Source organism: Cuculus canorus, chromosome 1, assembly GCF_017976375.1.
Source record: "Cuculus canorus isolate bCucCan1 chromosome 1, bCucCan1.pri, whole genome shotgun sequence".
Taxonomy (NCBI): domain Eukaryota; kingdom Metazoa; phylum Chordata; class Aves; order Cuculiformes; family Cuculidae; genus Cuculus; species Cuculus canorus.
The window spans coordinates 23641533-23659505 of NC_071401.1; the positions used below are offsets into that span (position 1 = coordinate 23641533).

Genomic DNA, 17973 nt, shown 5'->3' on the forward strand with positions numbered 1-17973 from the left:
GCCTATTTACAATGTAGGACATAACTTTCTGCTAAGAATCAGACTGAAGAAACAACTAAAACAGAAAAGGAAAATTTCTCTTTCCCAAGCCTCTGTGGTTGTTATTCATGGCACTTTCCCCACCTTGATCTTTTATTCTAAGTAGGCTATGCATATTCTAAAATTCCTCTTTTTACATAATTTATATTGACAGTCATAGTATTCATTTCAGTAGTGGGTGATTACCTGCTTAATACTGTAACTAAGGTGCTTCAGCGTTGACCATGTTAAGAATAAATGCTACAAATTCGAAAATTTAGCGACTATTTATTTCATCAGAAATAGCCATTGTGTTACTGTTTTCCCTTCTCCAAGAGGTTGAAAACTGATACTGTGATTTAATTTCCAGGTGCAATATTGCTGTCATCTTCATGACTGAGATGGTAGTGGATCACAGTGTGAGGGAAGATTGGGCTCTTCACCTTCCTTTATTGCTCCATGCTCTCTTTTTAGGTAAGACAACAGAATAAGAAATAAAGTATAAATGTATTCCTTTTAGTTTAGTTTTGGTGAAGTTGTAGAGCTGTGTTTCTTATTTTTCATTATAATTTCCTTGCAAACAAGTAAAAGCCTGAGGCACTTACAGTCTGGGAATTAGTCTCAAAACTTTGAAGCTTTTCAGTATTTTGGCCAGTTTTGCCTGAACTTGAGAGGTAGGTAGAAAATTGAAGATTATTGACCTTCCAAAGTATCTCTAAAAGCTCTTTAGCTCCCCCCTGCAAGAAAGACAGGTGAAACTCAGCCTTTGTACAGTCTGGTTTGTTATGGGTAGTTGGACAGTCAGCCCATGCCTTAGACCTGGACTACACATGCCAGTTCTGTCTCTTACCTTTGCAAAAATACGCAAGAGAGCAGAGATTACTGTACTGCAGAGATAGTGAAGGCAGGACACAGACCACCAGAAAGCATGCTTTATTAATTTCACTGCTAATGGAGTACTTTATCATCATTGTCTTTCTTTCTATACCTCAGCGTATAGGCATTGCTTTTTCCCCTCTGCTGTGTCTGTTCAATTGGAGATCAATACTTTTCTCATCCTGCCACTTAGCATCATGAAAAGTAGCATATTTTTTAGCACATAAGAGTAGCATTATAAAGCCATTCCTAACTTTCATGGTTGATAAATAATATTTTCACAAACACAGACATTTGTGAAATAAATGTATTATAACTGGAGATTGCAGTCCATGTCTCATTCTGTCGTCTTAGTTACACTAAGTCTATTCTCTGGCAATCTAGGAAGAATCTGTTGTTCATGGGCCAAAGAAAAAGGTCAGATTGGGAGATTACAGCACAGTAGTAGAATGTATATGATATACTTTAGTATGTAGTTAAAGAAGATATCTCATTCTCCTTTTCTGCTACTCTCTTACCAACCATTCTCCTTGAAATTTTTCAATGAAGTGGAAAATGCGCAGTCACCCAATACTCAAGTTTTGTATATTAGTACATTGATTTCAGCAAACTTGTAATGAAACACAAGAATAACAGGCAGGACCATGTTGGGTGGGATTTCTGGGGTGAGTTTCAATGTAACATTTCACATATATTCTTCACTTAAAATTTGAATCTATTTTGTAGATGCCCATAACATTTTTTAGTTTCTTTTTTATATTGCTGTGAACTTTCTAAGTGTAAGAGTGAGCCGAAAGAGAACTGAATAAGTGTATAAATCAAATCAATAACTATCAACTGATCAAGCATCTTTAGTATGAAAAGAAGAAGAAAACAATTCCATTTTTCTGCACTGAAACTGTCCCTATATGGAAGAAAGCATCTCTAAATATCCTGGAAGATACTGAAAGAGAATAAAAAATAGATTACTACTTCAGAGAGCAATATATTTTACCACCATCTGTTTCCTTTATATTTGTAATTTGTGAATTATTGTTGTGTTAAAATCTTGCAAACAGCAGTAGTGCTAACCAGATCAGAATCTTTCAGTGCTAGACATTCAGTTTCGGTTCCGCTAGTAGCTCAGTAGTCCTGAGCTAGTAGATAATTTCTCATGTTACTCACTCAGATCCTTTCTTAATAAGTCGATATCTACCTCTTACAGTTTGTACAGATCGTAAAACTGATATCTGTGCAAGAAAGTCAGATAATGAGGTAAGGAATGTAATTACAATGATGACCAAGAATTTCTCATCTTTAGAGGTTTTCCAGCTCTGTCAAATTAACACTGCAATGAGACAGAATACATAAAGTTGTATTGCCACACATTGTTTTGTACCTCCTGTATGGGACCTCAGTCTGGAAACTAAATATACACTAAATAGACACATAAATTTAAGTAAAAACGCTAGTGACTTTGTCTGGAAATGCTACATCTTTTGTTTGTTTGCACTGTTGCCGTGAACTGCCCTGGAATTTTTGCTATTTCTGGAATGTGACCTTGTTTATTATTCCTTCACATTTAGTGACTGCTGTAACCTTTTCTTTTAGGCCTTGACCATTACCGCCCTGAGGTCTTTGAACACAGTAAAAAATTACTGCTTCACCTTTTGATTGCATTATCTTGCAATAGCAACTATCAAGCCATTGCATCAGTGCTTCTTCAAACCAGAGAGATGAATGAGACCAAGACTCTGACAGTACAACCAGCATACTTACCTGAATATCTTTACACAGGTAATAAAGAAAAATAAGAAAAGAACTTTGCATTATACTATAAGGTAGGATGTCAAGGTTACTTTCCTAAAATGTAACAGTTTTGATAAATTAAAGTAGTAAAGTGGCAAACATGAGCAGTTCCCATTAATATCAATTCCGTGTGAACTACCCTAAAGGTGCACTCAAATTATTATTAGATAACTTTTCACGATAGTGAGAAAGCTAGCTGATGCAAGACAAAATATATAGTGTAGAATTTTATACATTAATATGGCTATTAACTTCCTAACTTCCCCCTCAGGGAGCCAGGACTACTTTAAATGAGGGCAATCACTCCCCAACCTTCAAAAGAAATGAATAAATAATTCCAACAAGGCAGAGCAGCAAGATTGTGCAGCTCAGATTTTCCATTATTAAGTTAAATGTCACATGATATACAGCCTCCTTTATATCACAGACGCACTTCATTTCTGTCCTGAAATCTGTTTCTGCACTAGGAGACTTACTTCAGACCTATGCTGAGATGGATATTCTGTTAATTTTTAGCAATTTACCTATTTTTAAGGGGTTGGTTAGGAGCAGTTTGTAGAAAGCTGCTAGCTAGAGTTACTGTTGCTGTGTAATATTACAAGCATCCTGTTGAGATCTGAAGGAGTCACAGAACAGTGTAGAGTTAGGGAGATGGGATTAGTTGTCTGGGAGAAGGGAAGAAACATACAGTGAGAAATTAAAAGGGAAGATTATTAAACTAGAGGCATTTCCATGGTTCTTTAGGAATATAACCAAAAGTAATAAAAAGAATATTACTTGAGAAGAAGGGATAGGTATTTCAGATTAATTAATTAGTTAGGCCATTGACATTACACTCTTAATAACGTGTGTGCGAAATTACCTTGTACATTAATTTCCTCTCTTGAGTTGTGTAGATCTCTTTTCCAGTGCATGTCCGTGAATTATTAAATACAGAATAAAAGTCTTACATTAAAATTATATTACTGCTTTTCTGCCAAAATGAAAACCTGTTTACATGCCCATGTCTGAAAACCATAATTGATACCTGTGTCTGGGCCTCTGAAGTCGAAGAAGTTCTCAAAACTTTATATTTGGACTCTTTTTTTTTAAGCAGCTGATATAAAGAATGAGAGTGGGAGTCATAGCTGTAGCAAAGGATCCTATTTGAAAATAGTTTGGCTCAGGCTTTTCATAATGTCAAGTGAGTAAATTAAGAGTCTCCTGACCTGCAATGGATTTTGTCAGTAGAGAGGCCACTTCTACTCCCAGTCTTTTTGCAAGGCCAGTTTTTCTGTTGTAGACACAGCCTAAGATGACTAGCAGTCTAACCCTAAGAAAATAGGTCTTAGTTTCCTATCTTATCCTTAGTTTCCATCTCTGGAGTTGTGCTTTCAGTCTAGTAGAACTCTTACTCGGATGTTTAACCTTCATTATGAAAATATTTGGTATGAGTAAGCCGATGTTTACAGTTACTGAAGGTATTGAACAGAAGCCGTAAACATTTGTGTCTTGGTTTCCATTACATTTGTGAAATGAGGACAGTGTCATAGTCCTAAAAATTATACCCCACAGAGGGCTTTTCCTCATCAGACAACCCCAGAGAAGTGAGATAAACTTTGCATGCACTTAGCCAGTTTCAAAATTCACTGTACAGAAAAACATTTCTGATCGTAAAATGCCATTAAAAATTTCTTTTTCAAGTACTGTAGCACTCGTGCAGTAAAAAAACCTATTTTGACTATGTTTTTTATCATTTTATATTGGATTCTGCATGTTTAGAAATGGAGTACCATTTCACTCCCATCAGCGTTTTAGGGTTGTTGTGGTCTGCAGGTTTTCTCTGTGTTTCCCAGGAGAAGGTTTCTGCTACTGACTCTGAAAATTGCCGCTTGGCAGACACTTCATCTGTAATGCTGGCCAAAAAATGCATTCCACCTTTATCTCCTCCCTTTTGGCTGGCAGGTGGCTTCGACTTTCTGCGGGAACACCAGTCATCTCCAGTGCCAGACTCCGGCTTGAGCTCTAGCTCCACCTCCTCCAGTATCAGTCTGGGAGGCAGCAGTGGAAATCTCCCACAGATTACACAAGAGGTTGAGGACATGGACACTGCTGCTGAAACAGATGAGAAAGCAAATAAATTAATCGAGTTTCTGACAACCAGGTAATGGAGATAAGCAGTTGTTACGTCCCTACTCGAAATGTACACTTTTGTGTCTTCCCTACAATTATTTGTAGCAATTTAAAAGACTCAGACGAAAATGACTAAGTTTTTATAGTAATTACAGACTCCCCTTTCTTCCTCTTTAATTTATACTTACAGAAGTAGGTAGGTACTTAAAAGCACTCGAGTGGCAGGAAGAACAGAAAAAATCTTACCTGACAGAAATAAAATGTTTAATTGACTGATAGTGTTATGTTAAACAATGAGCTAATGGAAGAAGATAGTTATAAAATTAGATAGGAAGTGTACAGGGCGTAGTGAAAGGCCATGGTGAAACTAATACTAACTACTGACTATAGCCAACTGATCCTAGGCGCAATGTTGAATTAAAAAACAGGGATTTGTTTGTGCTGCTCTCTAGAGGTATGAATTATATTTTAAAGAAGACATTTCATAAAATACAGCATAGGAATATTTATTTACTTGTCTTTTGCTCATAAAATTCTGTTCAGTTGCTTGGTTTCCATATTATGGTCCTAGAAATATTTAATTGCCTTTACAGTTTATAAATTTTAACTGATGACATTTATTTCAAATAAATCAAGGAACTTTTGCACTTTGTTACACATTTTTTAGGGCATTTGGTCCACTTTGGTGCCATGAAGATATCACACCCAAAAATCAGAACACCAAGAGTGCTGAACAGCTTACTAATTTTCTGCGTCATGTTGTATCTGTATTTAAAGATTCCAAGTCAGGTATTAATTTTTTTGCTTTACAAAATTCATGTTATATTGCACTGTGGCTGAATGTTAAATTGAATGTTTCTTCAAAGCTGTTGGTAGAAAGCATTTTGATTGATTCTACCAGATATAAACTCCATTGTGTCCTGTTGGTAAAGTACATCATAGTTACTAAGTAAATGTACTTGGTTAAATTTCTTCAGGCAGTGAAAATTTAGCTTTAATTTATTATGTTTTTAGAGCTTAGGAAATGTACTGATCGTATTCTGGAAACTAATACAGTCACTAATTAAGTATCTTCAAAGATCAAAGAAGAATGCGGCATCAGTATGTATATTTAAGATGTTATCCAAAGCCTACTGAAGCTACTAGAACAAATCCTAATTCAGCTTAGCTTTATGTTTGGGAGAATTCGGAAGTTGCTGAGTTACTGCCATCAAACATAGTGGAATGCCTCAAAGTTTGTCCAGGAATTGTAAAAAAATTTAAATCAGATGAAGAATTTAAGCTTTTTGTTGACAAACATTTGCAGACTTCGAATTTTGATTTTGCAGTTTATTTTCTTACGTTCTGTGTGAAATCATTGTAAACAGTGGGAAATTTTCCCAAACCCAGACATGTCGACATCTCCATTTCTCGTAGTGTTTGCAGGACACATTACAGTGCCTGTGCTCCCCACAGAGTAGATTCAGCCTCTTTATGACCCACAGCAAAGTCTGTCATCAAAAAAAAAAAATTATATACTATTCTTTTGCTTAGGGTTTCATTTGGAGCAGCATCTGAGTGAAGTTGCTTTGCAAACAGCTCTTTCAAGCTCTTCACGACATTATGCAGGTCGCTCTTTCCAGATATTCAGGGCCTTAAAGCAACCCCTTTCTGCACATGCACTGTCTGACCTCCTGTCAAGATTGGTGGAAGTAATTGGAGAGCATGGAGATGAGATTCAGGTATGCATGAGTACATAATGCTTCGTACTACTGTGGATTTAATGTGTATTGTTTAATTTAACCATTTTAACTAAGTGTTCTGGAGTCAAGTGATACAAAGTAGAATGTGTCCTTAGAAGAGATTACCTCTGAGTTTACTGAGTCCCTATGTACCTTATCAAAGTGTTCTTTAGGCAGCTCTAGGTAGCTTTAGGTAGCTCTAAAGAGAACAACTGAAAAACATCTAGTAAATGTCAGTCAAAATTAAATCTTAGTGATGGCCATTGTTTTCTCTTTTCACATCATTAATTAGTGCTTCAGGACTGCCCCCCCCCTCCCCGTTATCCTGGTCTGCTGGTGTAATCTGACAACATGGAGTAGACACCACCTCATTTCTCAAATATTAACACCTTTTAGAATAAAGAAATCCACACTGTTTATAACAGCATGAATCTTACACTGACCTAATTTGATCCAGTCTCTCTTAGTGAGCTCTGATGTTCACTTGGTTTAGCTGAACAGACTGTTCTCTCCTGAAATTTTACAATCAGAGCCTATTTATTGCAAAATTCAGGACTTAATAAAAGAGAACTACTAGCTCTTCATAAGAAATAGACTGACATCGCCTCCATATTTTACCTAGGTAATGAAACTGCCACAAGATGACAGTAATATTCTGTGACAACTGCTTGTGCAGAATTTAAATCAGTGACCTGCGATTCAGAGGTTCTGAGTGCTCTCACCAGTCCCCTGATGAGATATGTGCCCTTCTTGCATGCCTTCATCGATCATTCAGAGGCAGAAAATAAAACATTCATAGTGACATTCTAATGTTCAGGGCAGTGGAATTGATGTGAATGTTGTTCTTTTTTCAGGAGAAATTATAGGCTTTCAGTAGGTACCTATTGCTTTTATGAACTGAAGATTTTTAAATGTTGGCTGTTTTGAATGTCTGTTGAAATGGTTAACCTCATGCATTGACAGGGATATGTAATGGAAGCACTACTTACTTTGGAAGCTGCTGTGGATAATCTGTCTGACTGTTTGAAGAACAGTGATCTTTTGACAGTGTTATCACGGTAAGAGCCTTTTCTCCTTACTATTTTTTTTTTTATTTATTTCTTATTATACTAAGTGTGCAGTTCTGCAGTCTGATGGCATAAAATTGTTTTGATAAGACTGAGCTCATTTCTAGCCTTCAGAGAACTAGATCAAGAGCACATCTCAGCCAAATTTTGCAATAGTTGAAATAATGTTGATAGAACTAATGGAACTTTAGAATGCCTTGTAAATTTTGCCTTGCTGTCACTTGGTTATAACTTACTTAAACATTCTTCAAAAATATTATATTTTTTGCTTTTTTACCTTTCACTTGAAACATACCTAGAAGAAACATGGTTTTAAAATATTGGCCTCATACAATTTGTCATTCTGATATTCCCCAAGAAGTAAATGATCATGGTTTGTTCTTCTCAATAAAACAAGAGAGAATTGTGTGTCATGTGTACATAACCCATGTATTTTGCTAGATGCATAGACCATCTTCATGAAACCTTTGGCCTTAAAGTAAGATTTTGTACATGGGGGGAAATTGTAACACAGCCGTTGATGATGCTGATTCTGTCCTCCCAGCTCTTAATAGCCCCAAGAGAATAGGGAATGTGTTTGAAAAGTGTCCTTAAGTTACCATGCTTTACGTGCAGAACCAAAATACAAGGACTGTCATTTATGAAGCCAGCAGACAGGGTGCTATGTACAGTACTGTAATAGCAGAACACCAGTGTTACCTTGTGACAGACTAGAGGTGGAGAAATACAGCTTCTGCTTTCTAAACAAAGAGCTATTTATCTTTCTTCTGTGCACATTTCAGGAAAAAGCAATATGGAGCCAAAAATAAGAAGCACTCCAGAAAGCAGTGGAATGCAATATTCTTACGCCTGGTGTTACTATTTCCATAAGATCCTCTTCAAATGTAATAGACAGTAGGGACTTACGGTATATGAGGTAGAAATGAGACTGCAGAGTCAGGAATTAGTTGTTCTCCAAAACACATTTCCCTTGCATGTATCAACACAGCGTGTTCATCTCTACAGACAATTTATAGGGATTGTCTGTATCATCACATGATAGTCCATGAGGAGGACCTCCAATGTCTGTAAACCATCTTGAAGAGATCTTACAATTCTGACAGGGGAGGATGCAATGACAACAAGGTTTCTGAACAACCTGTACTAGCAAGAACCTAGGCAGCCACATGACAGGATTCTTGATGATTATATGACATACTTGTGGTTCTACTTAAGACATGCTGAGATTTTGCCCCCAGTTCTCACATTAGCCAGCAAGCCATTGTGCATTTTGCCTGCCAACTGTGCCAAGCTCAGGGTTTGCTCCAGTGAAGAGGGTGTTTTAAAGACCAAAATTATTTTCAATTCTACCACTGCCCCATTATATGGGCATTTCCACAAATTACTTCACTTCACAGCTCTTTATCTTTAATCCCCATGTCATTCTTACCTATCTAGACTGTAGGCTATCCTGCTCTGGTTTGGTGCACAGTGTCAGGTGAACCACACTTAAGTCATGTCTGTGGGCACTTCCGGAAAAAAAAAAAAGGCAGGCTGCAGTAGACAGTGTGGTGTTTTACTTTTCCTATTTAAATATTCATTTATAAATACTTATAAAATGGAATAAATATGATAAATATTGAAATTGCATCCAACTTATACAAGTTTCAAGTTGTGCATTCAGACGTTGCAATGTGTGTTATCTATTTTGGGTTCAGTTCTTCTTCACCAGATTTAACATCAAGCACCAAACTGACTGCAAACCGGAAGAGCACAGGGCAGCTGAATGTGAATCCTACAAGCAGTAACACAGCCACTGCTGAACGAAGCAGGCACCAGAGGAGCTTCTCTGTACCCAAAAAGTTTGGAGATGTGGACAAGTCCTCAGACCCACCGCGGAGTGCCACGCTAGACAGAATTCAGGCTTGCACCCAACAAGGCCTGTCCTCTAAAACCAGAAGTTCATCTTCTCTGAAGGACAGCCTCACTGACCCATCCCATATTAACAATCCAACCAACCTGCTGGCCACAATATTCTGGGTTGCTGTGGCTTTGATGGAATCGGATTTTGAGTTTGAATATCTAATGGCATTGCGGTTACTGAATAAACTTCTGGCTCATTTGCCACTAGATAAAGCTGAAAACCGGGAGAAGTTAGAGAAGTTGCAAGGGCAACTGAAGTGGGCAGACTTCTCAGGGCTTCAGCAGCTACTCCTGAAAGGATTCACCTCCCTTACTACTACTGATCTCACGCTACAGCTTTTTAGTCTGCTGACACCAGTGTCTCGAATATCCATGGTGGATTCCTCTCAAGCTATAGGTAAAAGCAGTGTACTTCCCTCTCTTTCTGTTTCTGTTGCATTGGCATTTGATGACAGACCTCATTAGGCTAGCTACACAGAAGCAAAACCAGTATTTTTCCTTTCACTTCTGAAATGGAATTTTGTTTTAATAATGTACTTTTGCTTTGGTTTGGGTGGGCTTTTTGGAAATTCCAATGTGACGTGTTTCTGAAAAGTGGATCTGTTGCACAATAAGGTTTTGAAGCAGTCATGTATTATTTTACATTTCATTTCTAGTGCTTAGCACCATATAAAGTTTCTGAGAGCTGACAAAACAAGCATGCAGAAGGAGATACTGTCAAACTTTCTAGAGCCTATTTTGGCCAGGCTTTGGATTGAATGGTGTTCAGAATATTACAAATTATTTTATTTTAAATTAGTGCTTCACGGATTTTTCCTAGAAATACAATTATTGAAAACTCTTGTGCACTTTTTAGATAAGCTACAGTAGCATATTAGTGAGTGATGAAAGAGAAAGAAATACGGTAACATTCCGTAATTTCCAGTTATTTAGTTGGGGTTGTGAACACTTTTTAATTTTATTTCTTCAAGGGAGTTTCTGTATGGTTCCAGGTATTTATTTGTCTGCCTCAGTCAGAAGCACAGGTATTAAGACAATTGTGCAGACTTCACAACTATGTAAGGGGACGAATGCCAAGAACAGCCTTCCCACCTCTAAGCACTTGTTTTGATGTGACAGTACCAGCAGGAGATATCGTTTTCATTTCCCTGGGTATAGAGGAAGCCTAGGGAAATTATGTTCCTAACTTAAGGAACTTGTTTAATTGTGTAGAACAGGAGGGAATGAATGATTAGGAAGATATTTTTGTAGATCAGATTTTCTTTTCAAGGAACAGATTGTGTCTGGATTCGATTTCTTGACTTCTGAGCTCCAACCTGAACTTTAGCAGCTTTTGCTACAGCTCCCCATTACAGTCAGTGCCTATAGTTTATCAACTACCTTGAGCTATGAGTTGATAAAAAGCTGAATCCCAGCTCCAGGCAGAGCCTTCACACTAGTGACAGCAGATGGCACTTGGCATTGGACCCACCTCCTAGCTTCAAAAACAAACAGCTGAGTAGTCACATCTGACCAGTTATATCAGAATTTTGTTTCATAACTTGAACAGTATAGAACAGTGAGAGCTGTGCCTAGCATCCTGACCAAAACAGTTGTTCATTTATCGATACTCACTGAATTTATGTTTTAGCAGCAGTAATGAAAATGCCACCAGTTGAGACCGTCAATAAGCCTGATAAGTGGAAAAGATAAACATGCTCTCTAACGGAAATAAAATATATACTTTCGTGAGAGATTTTATCCTGTAAATACCTGTTTGTGCAGTAGAGTTTGCAGAAATAGGTTCATGCTTTGTAACAATACTGTTGACTAAATGATATGCTGGATTTTCAAATTAAGGCCCCTTTAAGACAAATGTGGCATGGCCAGTGGTGTGAACAACTTGACTGGGTCTGTGTGAGTTTATGGCTAATGTAATATTGACTTGCCTCAAAATACGAACTTAAAGATCACTGTGGCTCCTGCTGTCCAAAATATACATTTTGTTCTGTATTTTCCTGTTCTAGGATTTCCACTGAATGTTTTGTGTCTCCTGCCCCATTTAATTCAGCATTTTGACAACCCAAACCAGTTTTGTAAAGATATAGCTGAAAGGATTGCTCAGGTATCAGTTATTTACTGTTTTGTACATCCTCAAACCCTGTAAATGCAGTTGCCTTGTTCTTAATGCGTGTTGACATTTATATTTAATTAGGTTTGTTTGGAGGAGAAGAACCCCAAGCTGTCAAATCTTGCACATGTCATGACTCTTTATAAAACACACAGCTATACAAGGGACTGCGCTACCTGGGTAAATGTGGTTTGCCGTTACCTTCATGAAGCATTTGCTGATATTACTTTGAGCATGGTTACATATTTGGCTGAGGTAAGTTTTCAAAAACTGTTTTAACTCTTCTGTTGCCTAACAGCCCAAAGAGCTGAAGTCTGCCTGCAGATTACTGGCGGCTCTCTGTGGCTGTTTTATATAATTAAGAATAAACAGCAGAAATGAGCAGAAAGAGAGAATTACTATAAGACTTCAATATTGAACCCTGAAACAAAAGCTGGCAAAGGTCTGCAGGGCTGACATATGTTAAAACAGCTTCACTCATCAGCCAGTCAGATTTCCCACTGTGAAAGAGAGAAACTGGACAATATTTATTAGATCCCACTGAGGAAAATAAGAGAAAGACCAATTACAAATAAGAGAAAGACCAATTACAGAAAGGATTCAGCAGCATAAATAAGATATCATCTGATATATGAGGATCTGGTTCTTTATACAAATTTGTATGCATTCCTCTAATACTGAACAGGATCATCTCACTGCCCAGGTTTTTTTGCTGCACTTCTGACTTATTCCTATCATTTCTCAGGCATGGAGTGTAGAGTTGATGCGGTGTTGTTACTGGGGATCCAAGGCTCAGTTCTTCTCTTTAGCTTAGGCCACTTGATCTTTTGCCTTGTGTGTCAGATCATTATCAGGACACCACTTTCTTGGAGAGTTCTCAGATTTATCCCTTCATTTCCATGCTGTAGTAAGATGTCTTTGCTCATCCAGGGAGGAGGCAGTTCTGTATTCGTGACATAAATTCACTAGCTTCTTTAGAGTTGCTTTGTTTTTTGGAGCAGATTCATTCTCCCTTCTGCCAAAGATTCTACAAAAACTCTCCGGGCATCTCTCATCTCCGGGCTGTCCACAGATTTTCCGGAGCCTGAGGGGCCAGGCTGAGCTCCCACACTCACTCAGACTTGAGAGCAAACTTGGCTTCATGCTACAGTTCCTCCTTGTTTGCACATGGAGTCTCTAAGTAAACAATCTTATCAGATCTTAACTGAGGGTAGAAGCCATGACTTTCTTGTAGGAGACTGAAGCAGGACCTTGAGGGTTTTCAGGTTGTTTTTAATCTCAGAGACTTCTAAGAACTTTTAGTGCTTCAAACACAATGACTTTAAATCCTCCAGAGTCTCCAGAGTCATGTTTCCTTCATAGCAGAAACTTGCTTTCCTAATAAACAAATATGGTAAGAACTGAGGTTTTAACTCTTTCTTCTTTCCTTTCCCAGCCTTAGGAAAGTGTTTGCCCCCTCCTTTTTTCTTCGCTGCTCTACATACTGGTGGTGCAGCACCTTCACTAAGGCCATTGTATGAGATCTTGCTCCTCTACAAACAGGCTTAGACGTGTGTATAGACACTCTATCTTTGCACTCTCCTCTTGCTGTAGGTTGGCACCGGGGTACTATATTAAGAGCAAGTCAGGCAGGGTTTTGACCTTAATTACGGCACATTCCCCACATAGCACCGTCATTGCAGGTTGACAAAGTACTAAGCACAACTTCCTTTCTCTATTTACATTGACTGTAGCCTTGTTGAGTCATGTCTGGGCATATTTGTATGGGCATAGAGTGGCTGTCAGTCTGGAGGATGATCGAGAGACAAGAAACCATCTTGTTCAGCCCACTGTGGCCATGAAAAAGATTTTTCCAGCATTCAGAATATGTTTCCCCTTTTCTTCTCAGTTAATCCCCAGACCAGGATAAACAATGTGCTCCTGTCTCCTATGGACTGCCTATGGATATCCTGTCAATAGGTAAAGCCAAATGAGTTAACAGCCCCACTGAGCAATCCACAATTTGAATGTTAATAGCCATCAGTTACAGAGCCTGGAGCTTTAACAGTCTTGGCTCAGTCTCCAGTGCTTGGGCCTGAGGGAGACTGAGACACACGCAGTGCCTAAGAGTAACAAAAGAACCCTGTGTTGCAACAGTGACCATTCCAAACACACAAGTATATCTTCAGAAGGGGACTTTTTACCACAAATTATTAAGACTATAAGAACAAATGCTCTCAGCGGAAAGTAAAAGCTTCATTTATTGCCATTCAGACAAAAATTTGCATTTAAGCTTCTTGATGGCAGGTAGTTGCTTGCCAGCTAGAGGGCTGATCCTGACAGAAAATAAGACATTTCAACTGTGTTCTTATCCAGACCTTACAATGGAAAGCAGTGCTCCTTACTCAGTTTTACATATTACAACTCCATCCATGAGAAATGATCTTTTCTTCTAGAAAAATACTTGTGGATCTCAGTCTACTGATGAGGAAAAATCACTGTTTAATAATGCAGTAAAACTTTGAACCTCCACTACCAAAATCAACATACAAACACATTATTGAAAGCTTACTTTGATTTTATGTTTGATTTTTGTATATTATTTTTTAAAAATCAACCTTATACCACAGCACAAACATTCTAAGAGCATATCTGAATTGGCATGTGTCACATGTTAAACTAGTGATTTATTAAGTCCAGGGTCATGCTTGGACTTAAATAGCTAATGCTGTTAATACAGAAGAAGGGAAAAGAAACCGCATAGTGCATAGTAATGCAGTCATGGTAGATGTTTACTCATCATCATCCCTATTATACAGAGGATTGTTTTGGATATTACTAGAGATTAAAAAGAAATCTGTATTGCAAGGGGAAGTAAGTCCTAGATCAGGCATTATCTCACTAGCAGCTTGTCTGTCAGAAATGGCTTCTGAAATGCCTTCTTTGTTTCCTCAGTGGACGCACAAACATTTGTTTGACTGACGTAGCCTGAGAGCAGAGTATCTCTTCTCACTTGCTGCCAGATTTGGAGGGACAAAGGGAACAGTATCCTGCAGTAGGACCCCAGCAGCCACATCAGCCAGCAACAGCCAGCCCAGGCAGCCCTTGGAGGTGCAGGCCCTGCTCTCCATTAGCTGCTGCTTCAGGAAAGGGATAAATGTTGCTAGCAGAGCGTGGATCCCTAAACCCAGATAAGACCTAGATAGTTACCGCGTGTAACAAGAGGAATCCACAATTCTTCAAACAGCATATGGACCAGAGTCAGAGAAAAAATAGAGAGGAAAAAAAAGAGAAAAAAAAAAAAAAAGCCTGAGGACAGTTATGATCTCTTCTTTTAAATACAGTGGAAACTCTCTGACCTGGAACTCACTGATCCAGGTGATGTGTTACCACAACTCTGTCTTGCTGCTATTTTTGTTACTTCTGGCAGCAAAACCATTTTAGTGTACTAAATGCATTTTGAGATTGCTGTTGTTTTTTTTATTTTTAACTGAAATGCTCCTTCTTGATGTATTTAAGTACACACCTGAAATATCAAGTGCAACACATGTTCCTCTGAACAGTCTGGGACAGTCCACAAATGTTGAGAGTTTACAGGGCAAGTGCTGTTTAAGTCGAAGGATTTATACAAATTGGAATGGAAATCAGAATCTTTCATACATGGTTTGTAGAAGAGCTTTCTAGCCAGCAATAGAGACAAAATTCCCCAGAATTTATTTTCCTGTCGCAAAACTGATTATCTGATGCAGTACCCTCTGTCAGAGAACAAATGTCTTTCATCCAGACAGTTTCTTCTAATCCTTTATTCCTACACTGAAATGGTCTGTTGGCTGATGTGTTGGATCATAAACCAGGCAGGAATCAAACCTTCTATTGCAAGATCCTAATAGAAGGCAAGAATAAGTCTTTAACCCTATAACCATGTCATAGAATCATAGAATCACTAGATTGGAAGGGACTCACTGGATCATCAAGTCCAACCATTCCTAACACTCCCTAAACCATGCCCCTCAGCACCTCATCCACCCTTGCCTTAAACACCTCCAGGGAAGATGACTCAACCACCTCCCTGGGCAGCCTGTTCCAGTGCCCAGTGACCCTTCCAGTGAAAAATTTTTTCCTGATGTCCAGTCTGAACCTCCCCTGGCGGAGCTTGAGGCCATTCCCCCTTGTCCTGTCCCCTTTCACTTGGGAGACGAGGCCAGCTTCCTCCTCCCCACAACCTCTTTTCAGGTAGTTGTAGAGAGCAATAAGGTCTCCCCTCAGCCTCCTCTTCTCCAGGCTAAACAACCCAGCTCTCTCAGCTGCTCCTTGTAAGACTTGTTCTCCAGCCCCTCACCAGCTTCGTTGCTCTTCTCTGGACACGCTCCAGAGCCTCAACATCCTTCTTGTGCTGAGGGGCACAAGAAGGGTGTGGTGTCTTAGCTCTCAGTAAAGGTATCCATGGGCTGAAGCCGGTTACCATGTAGTACCTTTAATTTAAAAATTCTTGCTGTCTTTGTAGGGGAATAGATAAAGCGTAGCTGTTAATGGAATTTCCCTACTTTGTTTTATGAATCACTAATCACCACTCACTTGTACTGATGAAAGAAATCAGAAGATATTTAACAGGATGAGATGTGTGTGTCCTAACTGATTCTTCCATTTTGACTGGCATGAAGCAATCTCATTCAATCAGAAGAGGAGTCTTGTCAGCAAGGGCATCTAATAAATTACTGGACTCCACTTGGATAACAGTTGGAATTTTTCTCTGATGGAAGACATGAGGCAGCATAGAGTTTTTATAAGTAATTACTTTCTAGATCCTCATATCTCTAGTAACCAGTGCTAGACGAACTTTTTTGTCAACCTGGAAGGAAGGATGGAGTCTAGTCTTGAGCCTCTGATAATCTCCAGCAATAATATTTGATTGCCTCTGAAATTTTTGGAGTGCAACAGTGCCTGTCACCGATGAAAGAGCGTGCCACCTTCTGGGAAACTTGCAGCTGAGCTATTTTACACACATGTGCAAACATAGCATGTCTGTCTGTACACCTCCTGAATTACTGCTGTGTATATATATGAGCACAGTTGCAATTCCAAGGTTCATTGTCGTAGTCTGGGACCTACACTCAGGTGTTCCAAAATTCCAGGATTTAGATCAAGCCCTTCTTTGTATTAGCCTCTACAGTAAGACAGCCCAGGGACTCCATCACCTTCTTAACAGAAAATATTTCCTTGGCAGTTAGAGCCAGTGAGCACTGGCAGTGAAGTATACTTGGATAAATACATATTGATGTCTTGAATAGTAGGAGTTTTGTTTCTTCAGCATGTTTTCTTTTTTCTCACTGACTTTCAGCAAAGGTAGAAATAAAAAGATACCACCCTGTTTTTATTGGGTGTGCTTCCGCAACTGCAGTGTAAATTTTACCTGCCAGTTTACTCAACTGGTGTATGCGTTTTCTGGATAAGTTAGAGCAGTCATGTATAAAATGTATGTTTCATTATCAAAATAGGCTAGCATTTGGCTCCCAACATAAAGCTCTCTTTTATTTCACACTTTTATCTTCATCACTTGTAAAATGGTTGTAAAATGGCATTTCAAAATCAGTGAGTGAAGAGAGATTAACAGTACAAATGCTATTCATGAAACAAGTGGCTTTTTCCATTAGAAGGAATGTCTCATAATTTAGTAATTTTCTTTTTTTTTTTAACAGCTACTAGAAAAGGGCCTTCCTAGTATGCAACAGTCCCTCTTACAGATGATCTACAGTCTTCTTAGTTATATGGACCTCTCAACTATTCCTGTGAAACAGTTTAACATGGAAGTGCTAAAAACTATTGAAAAATATGTACAGGTAAATACCATATCTTCTTTATATTAATATAGGAACCTAGCAGTGTTCTCTATCATAGGCTAATTTTCTTTGTAAGGATTTAAGACTACATTGGCAGGGAGGACTGCAACCGTCCAGTGTGGTATCTAGTTTATAAAGATCCTGATGCCTCATAGAGTGCACATCCCTAGAAGAGATGCCCAGTTGTGTGCTCACTGTGTGGGAAGTATTGGGCTGCAACTACACTATATCAGGATCAAGCTTATATACCAGGCAGAGCCTGACTAACCACTCTCTTTAATTATTAGCATGAGGGAGAGGTGGCATAAGCACTTCCCTTTGGAGAGTTCTGCACCTAATTCTTGACAAGTGGAAAATACATATTTCTACTAAGAATTCACAGCTGTAAAGAGCCTGTGTCAAGTCAGCTTTTCTGTTAAATGGGGTTTCTGCAATGGCCTTCATATTTATACATACTGATTAAGGCATTTAGGTAGGAGATTTTTAATCCTTTGCCACATTGGCCTTGCACTCAGGTCTCCTAGATTGCAGTTCAGTTCCCTAACAGTGACACCTTAGGCGAG

At 38.6% G+C, this 17973-nt stretch overlaps 1 protein-coding gene across 9 annotated transcripts in view; it reads left to right on the plus strand.

Moving 5' to 3' along the window:
- The window catches only part of FRY (FRY microtubule binding protein), a 208021-nt gene that overhangs the window by 154719 nt on the left and 35329 nt on the right, over nucleotides 1-17973 (plus strand). For all 9 annotated transcript variants that reach the window (XM_054057215.1, XM_054057224.1, XM_054057233.1 and 6 more), the window contains 10 exons: nucleotides 389-492; nucleotides 2485-2670; nucleotides 4627-4825; nucleotides 5462-5583; nucleotides 6328-6515; nucleotides 7479-7573; nucleotides 9280-9881; nucleotides 11491-11588; nucleotides 11679-11849; nucleotides 17270-17410. In XM_054057215.1, the coding sequence (XP_053913190.1) occupies nucleotides 389-492; nucleotides 2485-2670; nucleotides 4627-4825; nucleotides 5462-5583; nucleotides 6328-6515; nucleotides 7479-7573; nucleotides 9280-9881; nucleotides 11491-11588; nucleotides 11679-11849; nucleotides 17270-17410 (1906 nt within the window). The remainder of the gene's footprint in view (nucleotides 1-388; nucleotides 493-2484; nucleotides 2671-4626; nucleotides 4826-5461; nucleotides 5584-6327; nucleotides 6516-7478; nucleotides 7574-9279; nucleotides 9882-11490; nucleotides 11589-11678; nucleotides 11850-17269; nucleotides 17411-17973) is intronic.